General features: G+C 39.3%; 1 protein-coding gene across 1 annotated transcript in view; it reads right to left on the reverse strand.

The window, feature by feature from the left end:
* Nucleotides 1-16152, reverse strand: part of ADGRE2 (adhesion G protein-coupled receptor E2) — a 32581-nt gene that overhangs the window by 796 nt on the left and 15633 nt on the right. The window contains exons 5-10 of the mRNA XM_070045093.1: nucleotides 15121-15318; nucleotides 14605-14846; nucleotides 4976-5042; nucleotides 4536-4612; nucleotides 3385-3553; nucleotides 3191-3301 (exon numbers count right to left, since the gene is read on the reverse strand). Coding sequence (XP_069901194.1) covers nucleotides 3191-3301; nucleotides 3385-3553; nucleotides 4536-4612; nucleotides 4976-5042; nucleotides 14605-14846; nucleotides 15121-15318 — 864 coding nt within the window. The remainder of the gene's footprint in view (nucleotides 1-3190; nucleotides 3302-3384; nucleotides 3554-4535; nucleotides 4613-4975; nucleotides 5043-14604; nucleotides 14847-15120; nucleotides 15319-16152) is intronic.

Raw genomic sequence — 16152 nt, forward strand, 5'->3', positions numbered from 1 at the left:
ATGAACATTGTGGTACATGTCTCTTTTTGAATTATGGTTTTCTTGGGGTATATGCCCAGGAGTGGGATTGCTGGGTCGTATAGTAGTTCTATTTATAGTTTTTTAAGGAACCTCCATACTGTTCTCATAGTGGCTGTATCAATTTACATTGCCTCCAACAGAGGGTTCCCTTTTCTTCACACCCTCTCTAGCATTTATTGTTTGTAGATTTTTTGATAATGGCCAGTCTGACCGGCGTGAGGTGATACCTCATTGCAGTTTTGATTTGCATTTCTCTAATGATTAGTGATGTTGAGCATCCTTTCATGTGTTTATTGGCAATCTGTATATCTTCTTGGAGAAATGTCTATTTAGGTCTTCTGCCCATTTTTTGGATTGGGTTGTTTGTTTTTTTGATATTGAGCTGCATGACCTGCTTGTATATTTTGGAGATTAATCCTTTGTCAGTTGCTTCATTTGCAAATATTTTCTCCCATTCTGAGGTTGTCTATTCGACTTGTTTATGGTTTCCTTTGCTGTGCAAGAGCTTTTAAGTTTCATTAGGTCCCATTTGTTTGTTTTTATTTCCGTTTTTTTAGGAGGTGGGTCAAAAAGGATCTTGCTATGATTTATGTCATTGATTGTTCTGCCTATGTTTTCCTCTAAGAGTTTTAGAGTGTCTGCCCTTAAATTTCATGTCTTTAATCCATTTTGAGTTTATTTTTGTATATGGTGTTAGGGAGTGTTCTAATTTCATACTTTTACCTGTAGCTGTCCAGTTTTCCCAGCACCACATATTGAAGAGGCTGTCTTTTCTCCATTGTATATTCTTGCCTCCTTTACCAAAGGTAAGGTGACCATATGTGCGTGGGTTTATCTCTGGGGTTGCTATCCTTTTACACTGATCTATATTTCTGTTTCTGTGCTAGTACCATATTATCTTAATTCCTGGGGCTTTGTAGTAGAGTCTGATGTCAGGGCGCTGATTCTGCCAGCTCCGTTTTTTTTTCCTTTCCCTCAAGATTGCTTTGGCTCTTTGGGGTCTTTTGTGTCTCCATACAAATTGTGAAGCTTTTTGTTCTAGTTCTGGGGAAAATGCCATTGGTAGTTTGATAGGGATTGCATTGAATCTGTAGATTGCTTTGGGTGTATAGTCATCTTCACAATGTTGATTCTTCCAATCCAAGAACATGGTCTATCTCTCCATCTGTTTGTATCATCCTTAATTTCTTTCTTCAGTGTCTTATAGTTTTCTGCATACAGGTCTTTTGCCTCCTTAGGTTTATCCTTAGGTATTTTATTCTTTTTGTTGCAGTGGTAAATGGAAGTGTTTCCTTAATTTCTCTTTCAGATTTTTCATCATTAGTGTATATGAATGCAAGAGATTTCTGTACATTAATTTTGTATCCTGCTACTTTACCAAATTCATTGATTAGCTCTAGCAATTTTCTGGTAGCATCTTTAGGATTCTCTGTGTATAGTATCATGTTACTGCAAACAGTGACAGCTTTACTTCTTTTCCAATTTGGATTCCTTTTGTTTCTTTTTCCTCTCTGATTACTGTGGCTAAAACCTCCAAAACTATGTTGAATAATAGTAGTGACAGTGGGCAAGCTTGCCTTGTTCCTGATCTTAGAGGAAATGGTTTCAGTCTTTCACCATTGAGAACGATGTTGGCTATGGGTTTGTCATATATGGCTTTTATCTCTTGAGGTAGGTTCCCTCTATGCCTACTTTCTGTAGAGTTTTTATCATAAATGGGTGTTGGATTTTGTCAAAAGCTTTTTCTGCACCTACTGAGATGATCATATGGTTTTTATTCATCAATTTGATAATATGGTGTATCACATAGATTGATTTGCGTATATTGAAGAATCCTTGCATTCCTGGGATAAACCCCACTTGATCATGGTGTACAATCCTTTTAATGTGCTGTTGGATTCTGTTTGCTAGTATTTTGTTGAAGATTTTTGCATCTATGTTCATCAGTGATATTGTCCTGTAGTTTTCTTTTTTTCATTAAATCTTTATCTGGTTTTGGTATCAGGGTGATGGTGGCCTCATAGAATGAGTTTGGGAATGTTCCTCTGCTATTTTTGGAAGAGTTTGAGAAGGATAGGTGTTAACTCTTCTCTAAATGTTTGATTGAATTCGCCTGTGAAGCCATATGGTTCTGGGCTTTGGTTTGTTGGAAGATTTTAATCACAGTTTCAATTTCATTACTTGTGATTGGTCTGTTCATATATTTCATTTCTTCCTGGTTCAGTCTTGGAAGGTTATACCTTTCTAAGAATTTGTCCATTTCTTCCAGGTTGTCCATTTTATTGGCATAAAGTTGCTTGTAGTAGTATCTTAGGATGCTTTGTATTTCTGCGGGGTCTGTTGTAACTTCTCCTTTTTCATTTCTAATTTTATTGATTTGAGTCCTCTCCCTCTTTTTCTTGATGAGTCTGGCTAATGGTTTATCAATTTTGTTTATCTTCTCAAAGAACCAGCTTTTAGTTTTATTCATCTTTGCTATTGTTTTCTTTGCTTCTATTTCATTTATTTCTGATCTGATCTTTATGATTTCTTTCCTTCTGCTAACTTTGGGTTTTGTTTGTTCTTCTTTCTCTAGTTCCTTTAGGTGTAAGGTTAGATTGTTTATTTGAGATTTTTCTTGTTTCTTGAGGTAGGCTTGTATAGCTATAAACTTCCCTCTTAGAACTGCTTTTGCTGCATCCCATAGGTTTTGGGCCGTCGTGTTTTCATTGTCATTTGTCTCTAGGTATTTTTTGATTTCCTCTTTGATTTCTTCAGTGATCTCCTGGTTATTTAGTAACGTATTGTTTAGCCTCCATGTGTTTGTGTTTTTTACGTTTTGTTCCCTGTTATTCATTTCTAATCTCATAGCGTTGTGGACAGAAAAGATGCTTGATATGATTTCAGTTTTCTTAAATTTACTGAGGCTTGATCTGTGACCCAAGATGTGATCTATCTTGGAGAATGTCCTGTGCACACTTGAGAAGAAAGTGTAATCTGCTGTTTTTGGTAGGAATGTCCTATAAACTTTCTTTCATGATAGATGAATATCTTGGGTGAGTCTAGATGTAAACCACTGTGAGCTATCATAGGGTATCACCTGCTTTATACCCAATTATTCAGCATGATAAGCATGTGCTGCTCAATGGATCTTTTAGTGAAGTGCTCTGGGAGCAGTACATGATCTTACCACACTGTGTTTAGAGGGATCTGACAAGGTCTTGCTGGAGAGTGTGTACTTCTCAGACTCGGCTTTGGTTTTCTTCATCCTTTTGAACCATGTCCTGTACTGCTCTTTGACCTGTAGATGCAAAACGTGGTCTGGGTCAGAACAGAGAGGAATGAGGATGGGAAGAGTTTTGAGTGGGAGTCAGACAGTGATACCTGATGGCTTAGGAGGCAGTACACCAGGAAGATGAAGACACCCAGCAGGCTGTTGATGATGGTGAAGAGGTAGGCCATGATGTGGGCAGCCGGTCCCACCTGCAGGATTCCCAGACACCATGTGCATCCCAAGATGAAGAGCTGAGCTGTGGCTTTAAATGTCATCATCCTGGGTAGGAAGCGAAAGGAGGCTCGTGATGCACCCTGAGCAAAACAATCAAAGCCATTTCTTTTCTACACCATGGATGCCTCTGACTGAGTTGTGGCCACTCTGATATTTACTGTCAATGATTCTCGAAAAGAAATGCTTTTTCAATCCTGGATGGCATTTAGACTTGGACTGAAGTTGGTAGTGACACTTCATAATGTGGGTTTCAGTAATATGATGTTGCATGAATATCCCCAGTTTCAATCAACCGATATTACTGTGGATGTTCTGTACACCTGGCTGTGTGTTGGACCCTGTGCATTAAAAATAACAAGGGCAAGATTTTTGTTTTCACAAACCTTACAGTCTACTGGAAAGCCAAATACAAATGGTCAATGATTAATTTGTGAATATTAGGTACCTCTGTCCTTGGTCCCTCCAATGCTGTTCCTATCCTTTTCCTCTCTATGAACTGACCCAGAGCATGCTTTGCCCAGATGATTCATTCTTTGTAAACTTGAGGAAAGCAAAGCACATCCCTAGCCTCTTAGAAGATGTGATATGTGGCTAATGAACCTGATTTCATCAGGTAGCGCAGTGTGGTTGAGGGTAGCAGGAGGAGCTTAAATAAAGGTATGGGCAGGAAAGGGCATCCTGGGTTCTGGGTCAGGTATGTAATTTCCTAAGTGGTTTATAAGGATGTAAATGTTCTCAGGACCTTTCTCATAGAGCCATGGTAGTAATCCCTGTTTTTCAGAACAAAGTCAATTTTCTTTGTAGCTGAGGTAGTTTCATTCTTGGGTTATAGACGAATGGAATGTTTCCGGCTTGGGTGTCAGCAGAAAAACACTGTATCTGAACTTCCAAGGTGTGTGGCTATACATCTTCCCTCAAGTCTGCTTAGAATTCCTGTGAATGTACATCAGGAGCTTGGAACCGTATGGCCTCACTCCCGGGTCATGCTTTTTTATGAGGAGCAATGTGTACCTCTGATCCATCTCACCTAGTGATCCAGAGAGTGGACATCATCAGTGTTGAGAGCTTGTTTTTCACAATCCAGAAGGTTATCAGGAAATTAATCTGCAGAAACACCATAAGGCATATTGAATACATCCACACCTGCTAAATGTTCCTCCTGGCTCATCCAACACCTAAACCAGCAGGTAGGAATGTTTTTTATTTCACTACAGTCATAGAACACCAGACCAAACACCCAGTAACTCAGTTTGCATGGGAATTTACATCTTTAAACACTGAAAGTCCCGTGTCTAAGGAAGCAATCCTTCTTGGTTTTAAAGTGGAAATTCCTGCATCCTGGGGGTCCACTCATTCCTGAACAAACTGGAAAAACTGGTCACTCTGCCTATACTCCTCTTTACACCTCTGCTTTTGATTCACGCTCAACCAGATAGGAAGGATGCTCTGACGTCATCCATTACTCACAGAGAAGATGGTGCAGACAGGGCCAAGAAAGGTCCATATAAATCCTTTGTCTGTGTGGAACCAGCATCTATGAGAGAGGTGGAAGGAGATTCAAGAATATATTGGCCTTACCAGTCCCCTCCACCAGGAAGTCTACACAAGCCACTGAACCAACATTACCCACTGGGGGCAGACAGCAAAAACAATGGGAACTACAAACCTGCAGCCTGCAAAAAGGAGACGCCAAACACAGTAAGTTAAACAAAATGAGAAGACAGAGAAATATGCAGCAGATGAAGGGGCAGGGTGAAAACCCACCAGAGCAAACAAAAGAAGAGGAAATAGGCAGTCTACCTGAAAAAGAATTCAGAATAATGATACTAAAGATGATCCAAAATCTTGGAAATTGAATGGAGAAAATACAAGAAACGTTTAAAAAGGACTTAGAAGAAGTAAAGAGCAAACAAACAATGGTGAACAACACAATAATTAAACTTCTCTAGAAGGAACAATAGCAGAATAACTGAGGCAGAAGAATGGATAAGTGACCTGGAGATTAAATAGTGGAAATAACTACTGCAGAGCAGAATAAAGAAAAAGGAATGAAAAGAACTGAGGACAGTCTCAGAGACTTCTGGGACAACTTTAAACGCACCAACATTCGAATTATAGGGGTCCCAGAAGCAGAAGAGAAAAAGAAAGGGGCTGAGAAAATATTTGAGCAGATTATAGTTGAAAACTTCCCTAACATGGAAAAGAAAAGTGTCAATCAAGTCCAGGAAGTGCAGAGGGTCCCATACAGGAAAAATCCAAGGAGAAACACACCAAGACACATATTAATCAAACTATCAAAAATTAAATACAAAGAAAAATTATGAAAAGCAGAAAGGGAAAAGCAATAGATAAAAAAACAAGGGAATCCCCATAAGGTTAACAGCTGATCTTTCAGCAGAAACTCTGCAAGCCAGAAGGGAGTGGCAGGACATATTTAAAGTGATGAATGGGAAAAACCTACAACCAAGATTACTCTACCCAGCAAGGAACTCATTCAGATTAGACGGAGATATTAAAACCTTTCCAGACAAGCAAAAGCTAAGAGAATTCAGCATCACCAAATCAGCTTTACAACAGCTGCTAAAGGAACTTCTCCAGGCAGGAAACACAAGAGAAGGAAAAGACCTACGAAAACAAACCCAAAACAATTAAGAAAATGGTAATAGGAACACACATATCGATAATTACCTTAAACATATATAAAATAAATGCTCCAACCAAAAGACATAGACTGGCTGAATGGTTACAAAAACAAGGCCTGTATATATGCTATCCACAGAGACCTGCTTCAGACTTAGGGACACATACAGACTGAAAGTGAGGGGATGGAAATAGATATTCCATGCAAATGGATATCAAAAGAAAGCTGGAGTAGCAATTCTCACATCAGACAAAATTGACTTTAAAATAAAAACTATTACAACAGACAAAGATGGGCACTACATAATGATCAAGGGATCAGTCCATGAAGAAGATATAACAATTGTAAATATTTATGCACCCAACACAGGAACACGTCAATACATAAGGCAAATGCTCACAGCCATAAAAGGAGAAACCGACAGTAACACAATCATATTAGTGGACTTTAAACCCCACTTTCACCAATAGAGATCATCCAAAATGAAAATAATAAGGAAACACAAGCTTTAAATGACACCTTAAACAAGATGAACTTAATTGATATTTATAGACATTCCACCCCAAAACAGCAGAGTACACTTTCTTCTCAAGTGCTCATGGAATGTTCTGTAGGACAGATCACATCTTGGGTCACAAATAAACCTTGGTAAATTTAAGAAAATTGAAATCGTTTCAACTATGTTTTCCGACCACAACGCTATGAGACTAGATATCAATTAGAGGGAAAAAAAATGTAAAAAATCGAAACACAATGGATGCTAAAAAATATGCTGGGGCTTCCCTGGTGGTGCAGTGGTTGAGAGTCCGCCTGCCAATGCAGGGGACACAGGTCTGTGCCCCGGTCCAGGAAGATCCCACATGCCACAGAGTGTCTGGGCCCATGAGGCATGGCCGCTGATCCTGCACATCTGGAGCCTGTGCTCCACAACGGGAGAGGCCACAACAGTGAGAGGCCCATGTACTGCAAAAAAAAATAATAATAATAATATGTATATGTATATATATATATACATATATATGTATATATATATATATATATGCTACTAAATAACCAAGATATCACTGAAGAAATCAAACAGGACATCAAAAATACGTAGAAAAAAATGACAATGAAAACATGACGACCCAAAACCTAAAGGATGCAGCAAAAGCAGTTCTAAGAGGGAAGTTTATAGCAATACAATCCTACCTCAAGAAACAAGAAAAATCTCAAATAAACAAACTAAACTTACACCTAAAGCAATTAGAGAAAGAAGAACAAACAAAACCCAAAGTTAGCAGAAGGAAAGAAATCATAAAGATCAGAGCAGAAATAAATGAAATAGAACCAAAAAAACCCCAAAATAGCAAAGATCAATAAAACTAACAGCTTGTTCTTTAAGAAGATAAAGAAAATTGATCAACCATTGCCAGACTCATCAAGGAAAAAAGGGAGAAGACTCAAATCAAGAGAATTAGAAATGAAAAAGAATTAACAAATGACACTGCAGAAATACAAAGGATCATGAGAGATTACTACAAGCAACTATATGCCAATAAAATGGACAAACTGGAAGGAATGGACAAATTCTTAGAAATGCACAACCCTCTGAGACTGAACCAGGAAGAAATAGAAAATATGAACAGACCAATCACAAGCACTGAAATTGAAACTGTGATTTAAAATCTTCCAACAAACAAAAGTCCAAGAACAGAAGGCTTCACAGGCGAATTCTATCAAACATTTAGAGAAGAGCTAACACCTATCTTTCTCAAACTCTTCCAAAATATAGCAGAGGGAGGAACACACCTCAACTCATTCTACGAGGCCACCATCACCCTGATACCAAAACCAGACAAAGGTGTCACAAAGAAAGGACTCTACAGGCCAATATCACTGATGAACATAGACGGAAAAATCCTCAACAAAATACTAGCAAACAGAATCCAACAGCCCATTAAAAGGATCGTACACCATGATCACGTGGGGTTTATCCCAGGAATGCAAGGATTTTTCTATATACGGAAATCAATCAATGTGATACACCATATTAACAAAATTAAGGATAAAACCATATGGTCATCTCAATAGATGCAGAGAAAGCTTGCGAAAAAATTCAACACCCACTTATGAGAAAACCCCTCCAGAAAGTAGGCATAGAGGGGACTTATCTCCACATAATAAAGACCATATATGACAAACCCACAGCCAACATCATCCTCAATGGTGAAAAACTGAAACCATTTCCACTAAGACCAGGAACAAGACAAGGTTGCCCACTCTCAGCACTATTATTCAACATAGTTTTGGAAGTTTTAGCCACAGCAATCAAAGAAGAAAAAGAAATAAAAGGAATCCAAATGAGAAAAGAAGAAGTAAAGCTGTCACTGTTTGCAGATGACATGATACTATAGATAGAGAATCCTAAAGATGCTACTAGAAAACTACCAGAGCTAATCAATGAATTTGGTAAAGTAGCAGGATACAAAACTAATGCACAGAAATCTCTGGCATTCCTATACACTAATGATGAAAAATATGAAAGTGAAATTAAGAAATCACTCCCTTTTACCATTGCAACAAAAAGAATAAAATACCTAGGAATAAACCTACTGAAGGAGATAAAATACCTGTATACAGAAAATTAAAAGACACTGATGAAAGAAATTAAAGATGATACAAACAGATGGAGAGATATACCATGTTCTTGGATCGGAAGAATCAACATTGTGAAAATGACTCTACTACCCAAAGCAATCTACAGATTCAATGCAATCCCTATCAAACTACCACTGGCATTTTTCACAGAACTAGAACAAAAAATTTCACAATTTGTATGGAAACACAAAATACCCCGAATAGCCAAAACAATCTTGAGAAAGCAAAACGGAGCTGGAGGAATCAGGCTCCCTGACTTCAGACTATACTACAAAGCTACAGTAATCAAGACAGTATGGTTCTGGCACAAAAACAGAAATATAAATCAATGGAACAGGATAGAAAGCCCAGAGATAAACCCACACACATATGGTCACCTTATCTTTGACAAGAGAGGCAAGAATATACAGTGGAGAAAAGACAGCTTCTTCAATAAGTGGTGCTGTGAAAACTGGACATCTACATGTAAAAGAATGAAATTAGAACACTCCCTAACACCATACACAAACATAAACTCAAAATGGATTAAAGACCTAAATGTAAGATCAGACACTGTCAAACTCTTAGAGGAAAACATAGGCAGAACAGTCTATGACATACATTACAGCAAGATCCTTTTTGACCCACCTCATAGAGAAATGGAAATAAAACCAAAAATAAACAAATGGGACCTAATGAAAGTTAAGAGCTTTGCACAGCAAAGGAAACCATAAACAAGACCAAAAGACAACCCTCAGAATGGGAGAAAATATTTGCAAATGAAACAAGTGACAAATGATTAATCTCCAAAATTTACAAGCAGCTCATGCAGCTCAATATCAAAAAAACAAACAACCCAATCCAAAAATGGGCAGAAGACCTAAATAGACATTTCTCCAAAGAAGACATATAGATTTCCAACAAGCACATGAAAGACTGTTCAATATCATTAATCATTAGAGAAATGCAAATCAAAACTACATTGAGATATCATCTCACACCGGTCAGAATGGCCATCATCAAAAAATCTACAAACAATAAATGCTGGAGAGGGTGTGGTGAAAAGGGAACCCTCTCGCACTCTTGGTGGGAATGTAAATTGATACAGCCACTATGGAGAACAGTACGGAGGTTCCTTAAAAATCTAAAAATAGAACTACCATATGACCCAGCAATCCCACTCTTGGCCATATACCCTGAGAAAACCATAATTCAAAAAGACTAATGTACCACAATGTTCATTGCAGCTCTATTTACAATAGCCAGGACATGGAAGCAACCTAAGTGTCCATCGACAGATGACAGGATGAAAAAGATGTGGCACATATATACAATGGAATATTACTCAGCCATAAAAAGAAACAAAAATGAGTTATTTTTAGTGAGGTGGATGGACCTTGAGTCTGTCATAGAGAGTGAAGTAAGTCAGAAAGAGAAACACAAATACCATATGCTAACACATATATATGGAATCTAAAGAAGAAAAAATAATGGTTTTGACAAACGTAGGTGCAGGACAGGAATAACGATACAGACGTAGAGAATGGACTTGAGGACATGGGGTGTGGGAAGTGTAAGTTGGGAGTAAGTTAGAGAGTAGCGCTGACATATACACACTACCAAATGTAAAATAGATAGCTACTGGGAAGCAGCCGCATAGCATAGGGTGATCAGCTCAGTGCTTTGTGCCCACGGAGAGGGGTGGGATATGGAGGATGGGAGGGAGACCCAAGAGGGAGGGGATATGGGGATATATGTATACATATAGCTGATTCACTTTGTTATACAGCAGAAACTAACACAACATTGTAAAGCAATTTTACTGTAATAAAGATGTTAAAAATAAAAGCATATATTGGCCTTTGTGGATAAAGAATCGATAAATATACATATCCCTCATCCTCCAAAGTATTTTTCTGCCTCCGTTATTAATAATAATAGTACATATTATTATTGCTTTTTTTGGTAAGAATATTTCACATAAGAGCTACACCCTTAGCAAATTTTAAATATACAACACAGTATTATTAGCTATAGGCACTATGCTCTGTATTAGAGCTCCTGAAGTTATCATTTTGCAGAATTGAAAGTTTGTGTATGCCCTTTATTTTGGTAAGGGACATGGCTGTATACTTATTCCCAATTTATCAGGCTGTATACATGAATTATGTGCAGCTTTTTACATGTACAGCAAAGTTAAAAAGTGGTTTTAAAAAAAGAAAAATTTTTTTAAAAACGTGTTTTAAGTTTTGGTCTTCAGATACACTGGCAGAAAAATATACATGTTTTAAAGAAAAAATGAATAGAGAAGTTAATTTATGGTTTATTGGAGCAATATTGAGTGTCTCCTCCTGTATAAGGATTTGTACTTGGTTTTGAAGGCCCAGTTCTTGTTAAGATAGAGTGATGTCTGTCATCAGGGAGTTCCTAGCTAGGTGGGCACATCAACAATCAGAAAATAGAAACTATCAAAATGATGAAGTTTACAATCAAATATGAGGAGCTGTCTGAACATGTAGCTGGATCTATAACCTAGTCAGGGTTATAGGAGATTCAGATATTGGGAAGGATTCCCTGAGAGAATTGAATTGTGTTTATGCTGAGATGTGGATGATGAGTAGGTGTAGATAGGATAAAAAAAAATTGGGACAGCCAAGGAGAGAGAAAGCGAGAGAGTATGAGAGACAGAAACAACAGTAAACCTGACACTGCTATGGCAGGGTTCATGTGCATTATGTAATTTCTTCTTCATGACAACATAGGTAATCAAATGATCACAGGTCAGACATCTGAGGCATAAGGATACAGAGTCAGTAACTGAAGTTCACACTGATAGAAATGATTAAGTTGGTGTTTCATCCCAAGTAGGGAATTTTGAATGACTTGGGAGGTGTGAGGACCATGGAGAGGGTTAGCTGGATCCACCAGGAAGAACCTAAGAGAGAGCTACTAAGGCAGGAGTCAGCAAACTGCAGCCTGTGGTCCACGTTGGGCTGCTGTCTGATTTTGGAAATGTGTTTTACTGAGTCACAGTCACATTCATTTCTTATAGCTTTTCTGTGGCTGCTTTTGAGCTACAAGGATAGAGGTGAGTCGTCACAACAGAGACCATATGACCCACAAAGCCAAAATATATACTATCTTGCCTTTCACAGAGAAAGTTTGCTGACTTTTTTGCTAAGATATCTAGGAAGGCCGGCATGCCAGGGCCCATCTGATGCAGGTTAACATTAATTTTTATCAGCATAGGACTTTGTTGTGGGTGACAGTCTGCACTTGCTCACATCTCTGCTACCGATAACCTGATTTAAAAATGGCAGGAGAGCTGAATAGACGTTTTCCAAAGAAGACATAGAGATGGCCAGCAGGCACATGAAAGAATGTTCAACATCACTAATGTTAGGGAAATGTAAATCAAAACCACAATGAGATGTTCCAGCACAGCTGTCAGAATGGCTCTTATCAAAAAGGCATGAAATAACAGTGAGGATGTGGAGAAAAGGGAACCCTTATATTACTGTTGGTAGGGATGTAAATTGGTGCAGCCACTATGGAAGACAGTATGGAGATCCTCAAAAAAAAAATTAAGAATAGAACTGCCGGGCTTCCCTGGTGGCGCAGTGGTTGAGAGTCCGCCTGCCAATGCAGGGGACGCGGGTTCGTGCCCCGGTCCGGGAAGATCCCACATGCCGCGGAGCGGCTGCGCCTGTGAGCCATGGTCGCTGAGCCTGCGCGTCCGGAGCCTGTGCTCCGCGACGGGAGAGGCCACAGCGGTGAGAGACCCGCGTACCGCAAAAAAAAAAAAAAAAAAAAGAATAGAACTGCCATCTGATCCAGGTATCTCACGTCTAGATACTTATCCAAAGACTACAAAAACACTAACTCAAAATGATATATGGACCTTTATGTTCACTGCAGCATTATTTACAATAGATAAGATATGGAAGCAACCTAAGTGCCCATCAACGGATAAAGAAGGCATGATACACACACACGCACACACACACACGCGCACACACACACACACACACACACACACACACACACAGCCACACCAGCCATGGAGTACTACCCAGCCATAAAACTGATGAAATCTTGCCATTTGTGACAACATGGATGGACATTGGGGGTATTGTGCTAAGTGAAATAAGTCAGGTGGAGGAAGACAAATACAGTCTGATTTCATACATATGTGGAATACAACAAACTATAAACAAACAAAAGAAATGAACAAACCAAACCAAACAAGCCTCCTCCCCCTGTAGATACAGAAAACAGAGTACTGGCTGTCACAGGGGAAGGGGCATGGTTGAGGGGAGGCAAAATGGGTAAAGTGGGTCAACTTTATGGTGATGGATGGAAACTCAATTTCTGGTGGTTAGCAAGTTGTAGGTATACAGAAGTAGAAATATAAAGTTGTATACATGAAACGTATATAGTGTTACAAAACAATGTTACTTCAATAAAAAAATATATCTTAAAAAACTAAAGTGCTATGTTGGTTCTATGATGGCCATGGTCATGCTGGAGAAGATAAGTACAGTGGAGATTTGCTTTTTTTTTTTTTTAACATCTTTATTGGAGTATAATTGCTTTACAATGGTGTGTTAGTTTCTGCTTTACAACAAAATGAATCAGTTATACATATACATATGTTCCCATATCTCTTCCCTCTTGCGTCTCCCTCCCTCCCACCCTCCCTATCCCACCCCTCTAGGTGGTCACAAAGCACTGAGCTGATCTCCCTGTGCTATGCGGCTGCTTCCCACTAGCTATCTACCTTACGTTTGTTAGTGTATATATGTCCATGCCTCTCTCTCGCTTTGTCACAGCTTACCCTTCCCCCTCCCCATATCCTCAAGTCCATTCTCTAGTAGGTCTGTGTCTTTATTCCTGTTTTACCCCTAGGTTCTTCATGACATTTTTTTTTCTTAAATTCCATATATATGTGTTAGCATACGGTATTTGTCTCTCTCTTTCTGACTTACTTCACTCTGTATGACAGACTCTAGGTCTATCCACCTCATTACAAATAGCTCAATTTCGTTTCTTTTTATGCCTGAGTAATATTCCATTGTATATATGTGCCACATCTTCTTTATCCATTCATCCGATGATGGGCACTTAGGTTGTTTCCATCTCTGGGCTATTGTAAATAGAGCTGCAATGAACATTTTGGTACATGACTCTTTTTGAATTATGGTTTTCTCAGGGTATATGCCCAGTAGTGGGATTGCTGAGTCATATGGTAGTTCTATTTGTAGTTTTTTAAGGAACCTCCATACTGTTCTCCACAGTGGCTGTATCAATTTACATTCCCACCAACAGTGCAAGAGGGTTCCCTTTTCTCCACACCCTCTCCAGCATTTATTGTTTCTAGATTTTTTGATGATGGCTATTCTGACTGGTGTGAGATGGTATCTCATTGTAGTTTTGATTTGCATTTCTCTAATGATTAATGATGTTGAGCATTCTTTCATGTGTTTGTTGGCAGTTTGTATATCTTCTTTGGAGAAATGTCTATTTAGGTCTTCTGCCCATTTTTGGATTGGGTTGTTTGTTCTTGAGCTGCATGAGCTGCTTATAAATTTTGGAGATTAATCCTTTGTCAGTTGCTTCATTTGCAAATATTTTCTCCCATTCTGGCAGTTGTCTTTTGGTCTTGTTTATGGTTTCCTTTGCTGTGCAAAAGCTTTGAAGTTTCATTAGGTCCCATTTGTTTATTTTTGTTTTTATTTCCATTTCTCTAGGAGGTGGGTCAAAGAGGATCCTGCTGTCATTTATGTCATAGAGTGTCCTGCCTATGTTTTCCTCTAAGAGTTTGATAGTTTCTGGCCTTACCTGGGTGGGTGTTCCATAAAGATGGGGCCTGGATGCTGCAGAAATGACCACAATCACAGCCGGGACTCCGTAGCCCACTGGGAATGTGAGTTTCTTCATGAACTTGTTGACACTGGAGTAGTTGACCACCGTCAGGTTGTGTGCAGTGAGGAAGAGGTGCAGGCCCTCCAGCAGCATCCAGGTGAAGGAGGCCAGGTAGAGATAGTGCAAGGCACCTGCAATGATGGCACATAGCACCTGGGGAAGGAAGAAGGTGTAACCAGGAGGGATTGTCAGCTTGTAGCATGACCCCAGGACCTCTTCTATACTTCATCACTGGGGAGAACTCTGACGTATATGGAGGAGTTGTCAATGGAGTGTCTTCTAATTGTGCCAGTCAGTGTGAAATTGGCTACTTACATATCTAACTTTACCTGGAATGCCATTTTATTAAGGAGTCCAAGGCAGCATGGCTTCATGAACTCAGCATCCCCTGGGGCAGAGCAGGGGTATTTTGGGACAATTTAAGCACCTTGATCTCGGTTCTGTTGATGGCTATTAGGAAGAGCAGGTGGGCCAGGAAGAGGCAGAGTGAGAGCTGCAGGTGGAGCGAAGTGCTGGTGTTCTGGATGGCTTTGCACAGCAGGAAGGTGAGGGCTGCCAGGAGGAGGCACAGCAGAGAGAGGCTCAGCCCCACGTAGGTGATCACAGTCAGTGTGGGATCCTTCTCCTGGGACACATCAGAGAGGACATCACAGTCACCCTTTCCTGCTCTGGGGTAATGATGCTTCCACCATTTTTGTTTTTAGTTTTAGGCATATAAAAACCAGGAATGGAGGAGCCAAGTAGATATGTGATGTTTATGGCTAACTTTCTACAGGTTCAGAATGTTAGAATTTTATGCGATCTGATATGATTAATTCTGTCTCTGGAAGGATTGAGGGACAGGAGAGTCCTTAGTCAAGACCAAGCCCTGGAACTCACAAGTGTTTATTTTCCTTTAGACTTTTGGGCATGACTAAGCTTATGGGTCACCACAAGAGGTTCACATAGGCATGTAGTTCCATATTGAGCAAGCCTCCATCCCCATCATGTGATGGTGTGTGACATAGTCTGTACCTGGAGTCATGATGTCCAGGTATAAACCCTGACCCTGAACTCCACACACCTCATCCTGTAATAATTGTTCCTGACTCGTCACAAATCCTTACAGATTTAGAATTAAATCCTTGGTTAAAAGAGGAAAACTGATACATTTTGTTGACAGTGATGGGTTAAAATTCATATTTTTCTGCCACTTTTTGGAATACATCCTAAAATCCCTGAGGACAAGGAAAAAAACCCTCACCAATTCCCTTTTAGTGTAAGTCAGGGAAGGAGAGAGATCGAGAGATGGAGAGAGGTGGAGAGAGAGAGACAAAGAGAGGAAAGGATGAAGGAGAAAATGAAGATTAAAACATTCAAAGTAGGTGCATCTGGATAAAGAGCAATTGAGTATTTTTAGCACAAATTTTATTTTGCAACATATCTCTATGTTTGATTTTGTTTAGGAATAAAATGTTTA

This window comes from Globicephala melas, chromosome 3 (assembly GCF_963455315.2).
Source record: "Globicephala melas chromosome 3, mGloMel1.2, whole genome shotgun sequence".
NCBI lineage: Eukaryota > Metazoa > Chordata > Mammalia > Artiodactyla > Delphinidae > Globicephala > Globicephala melas.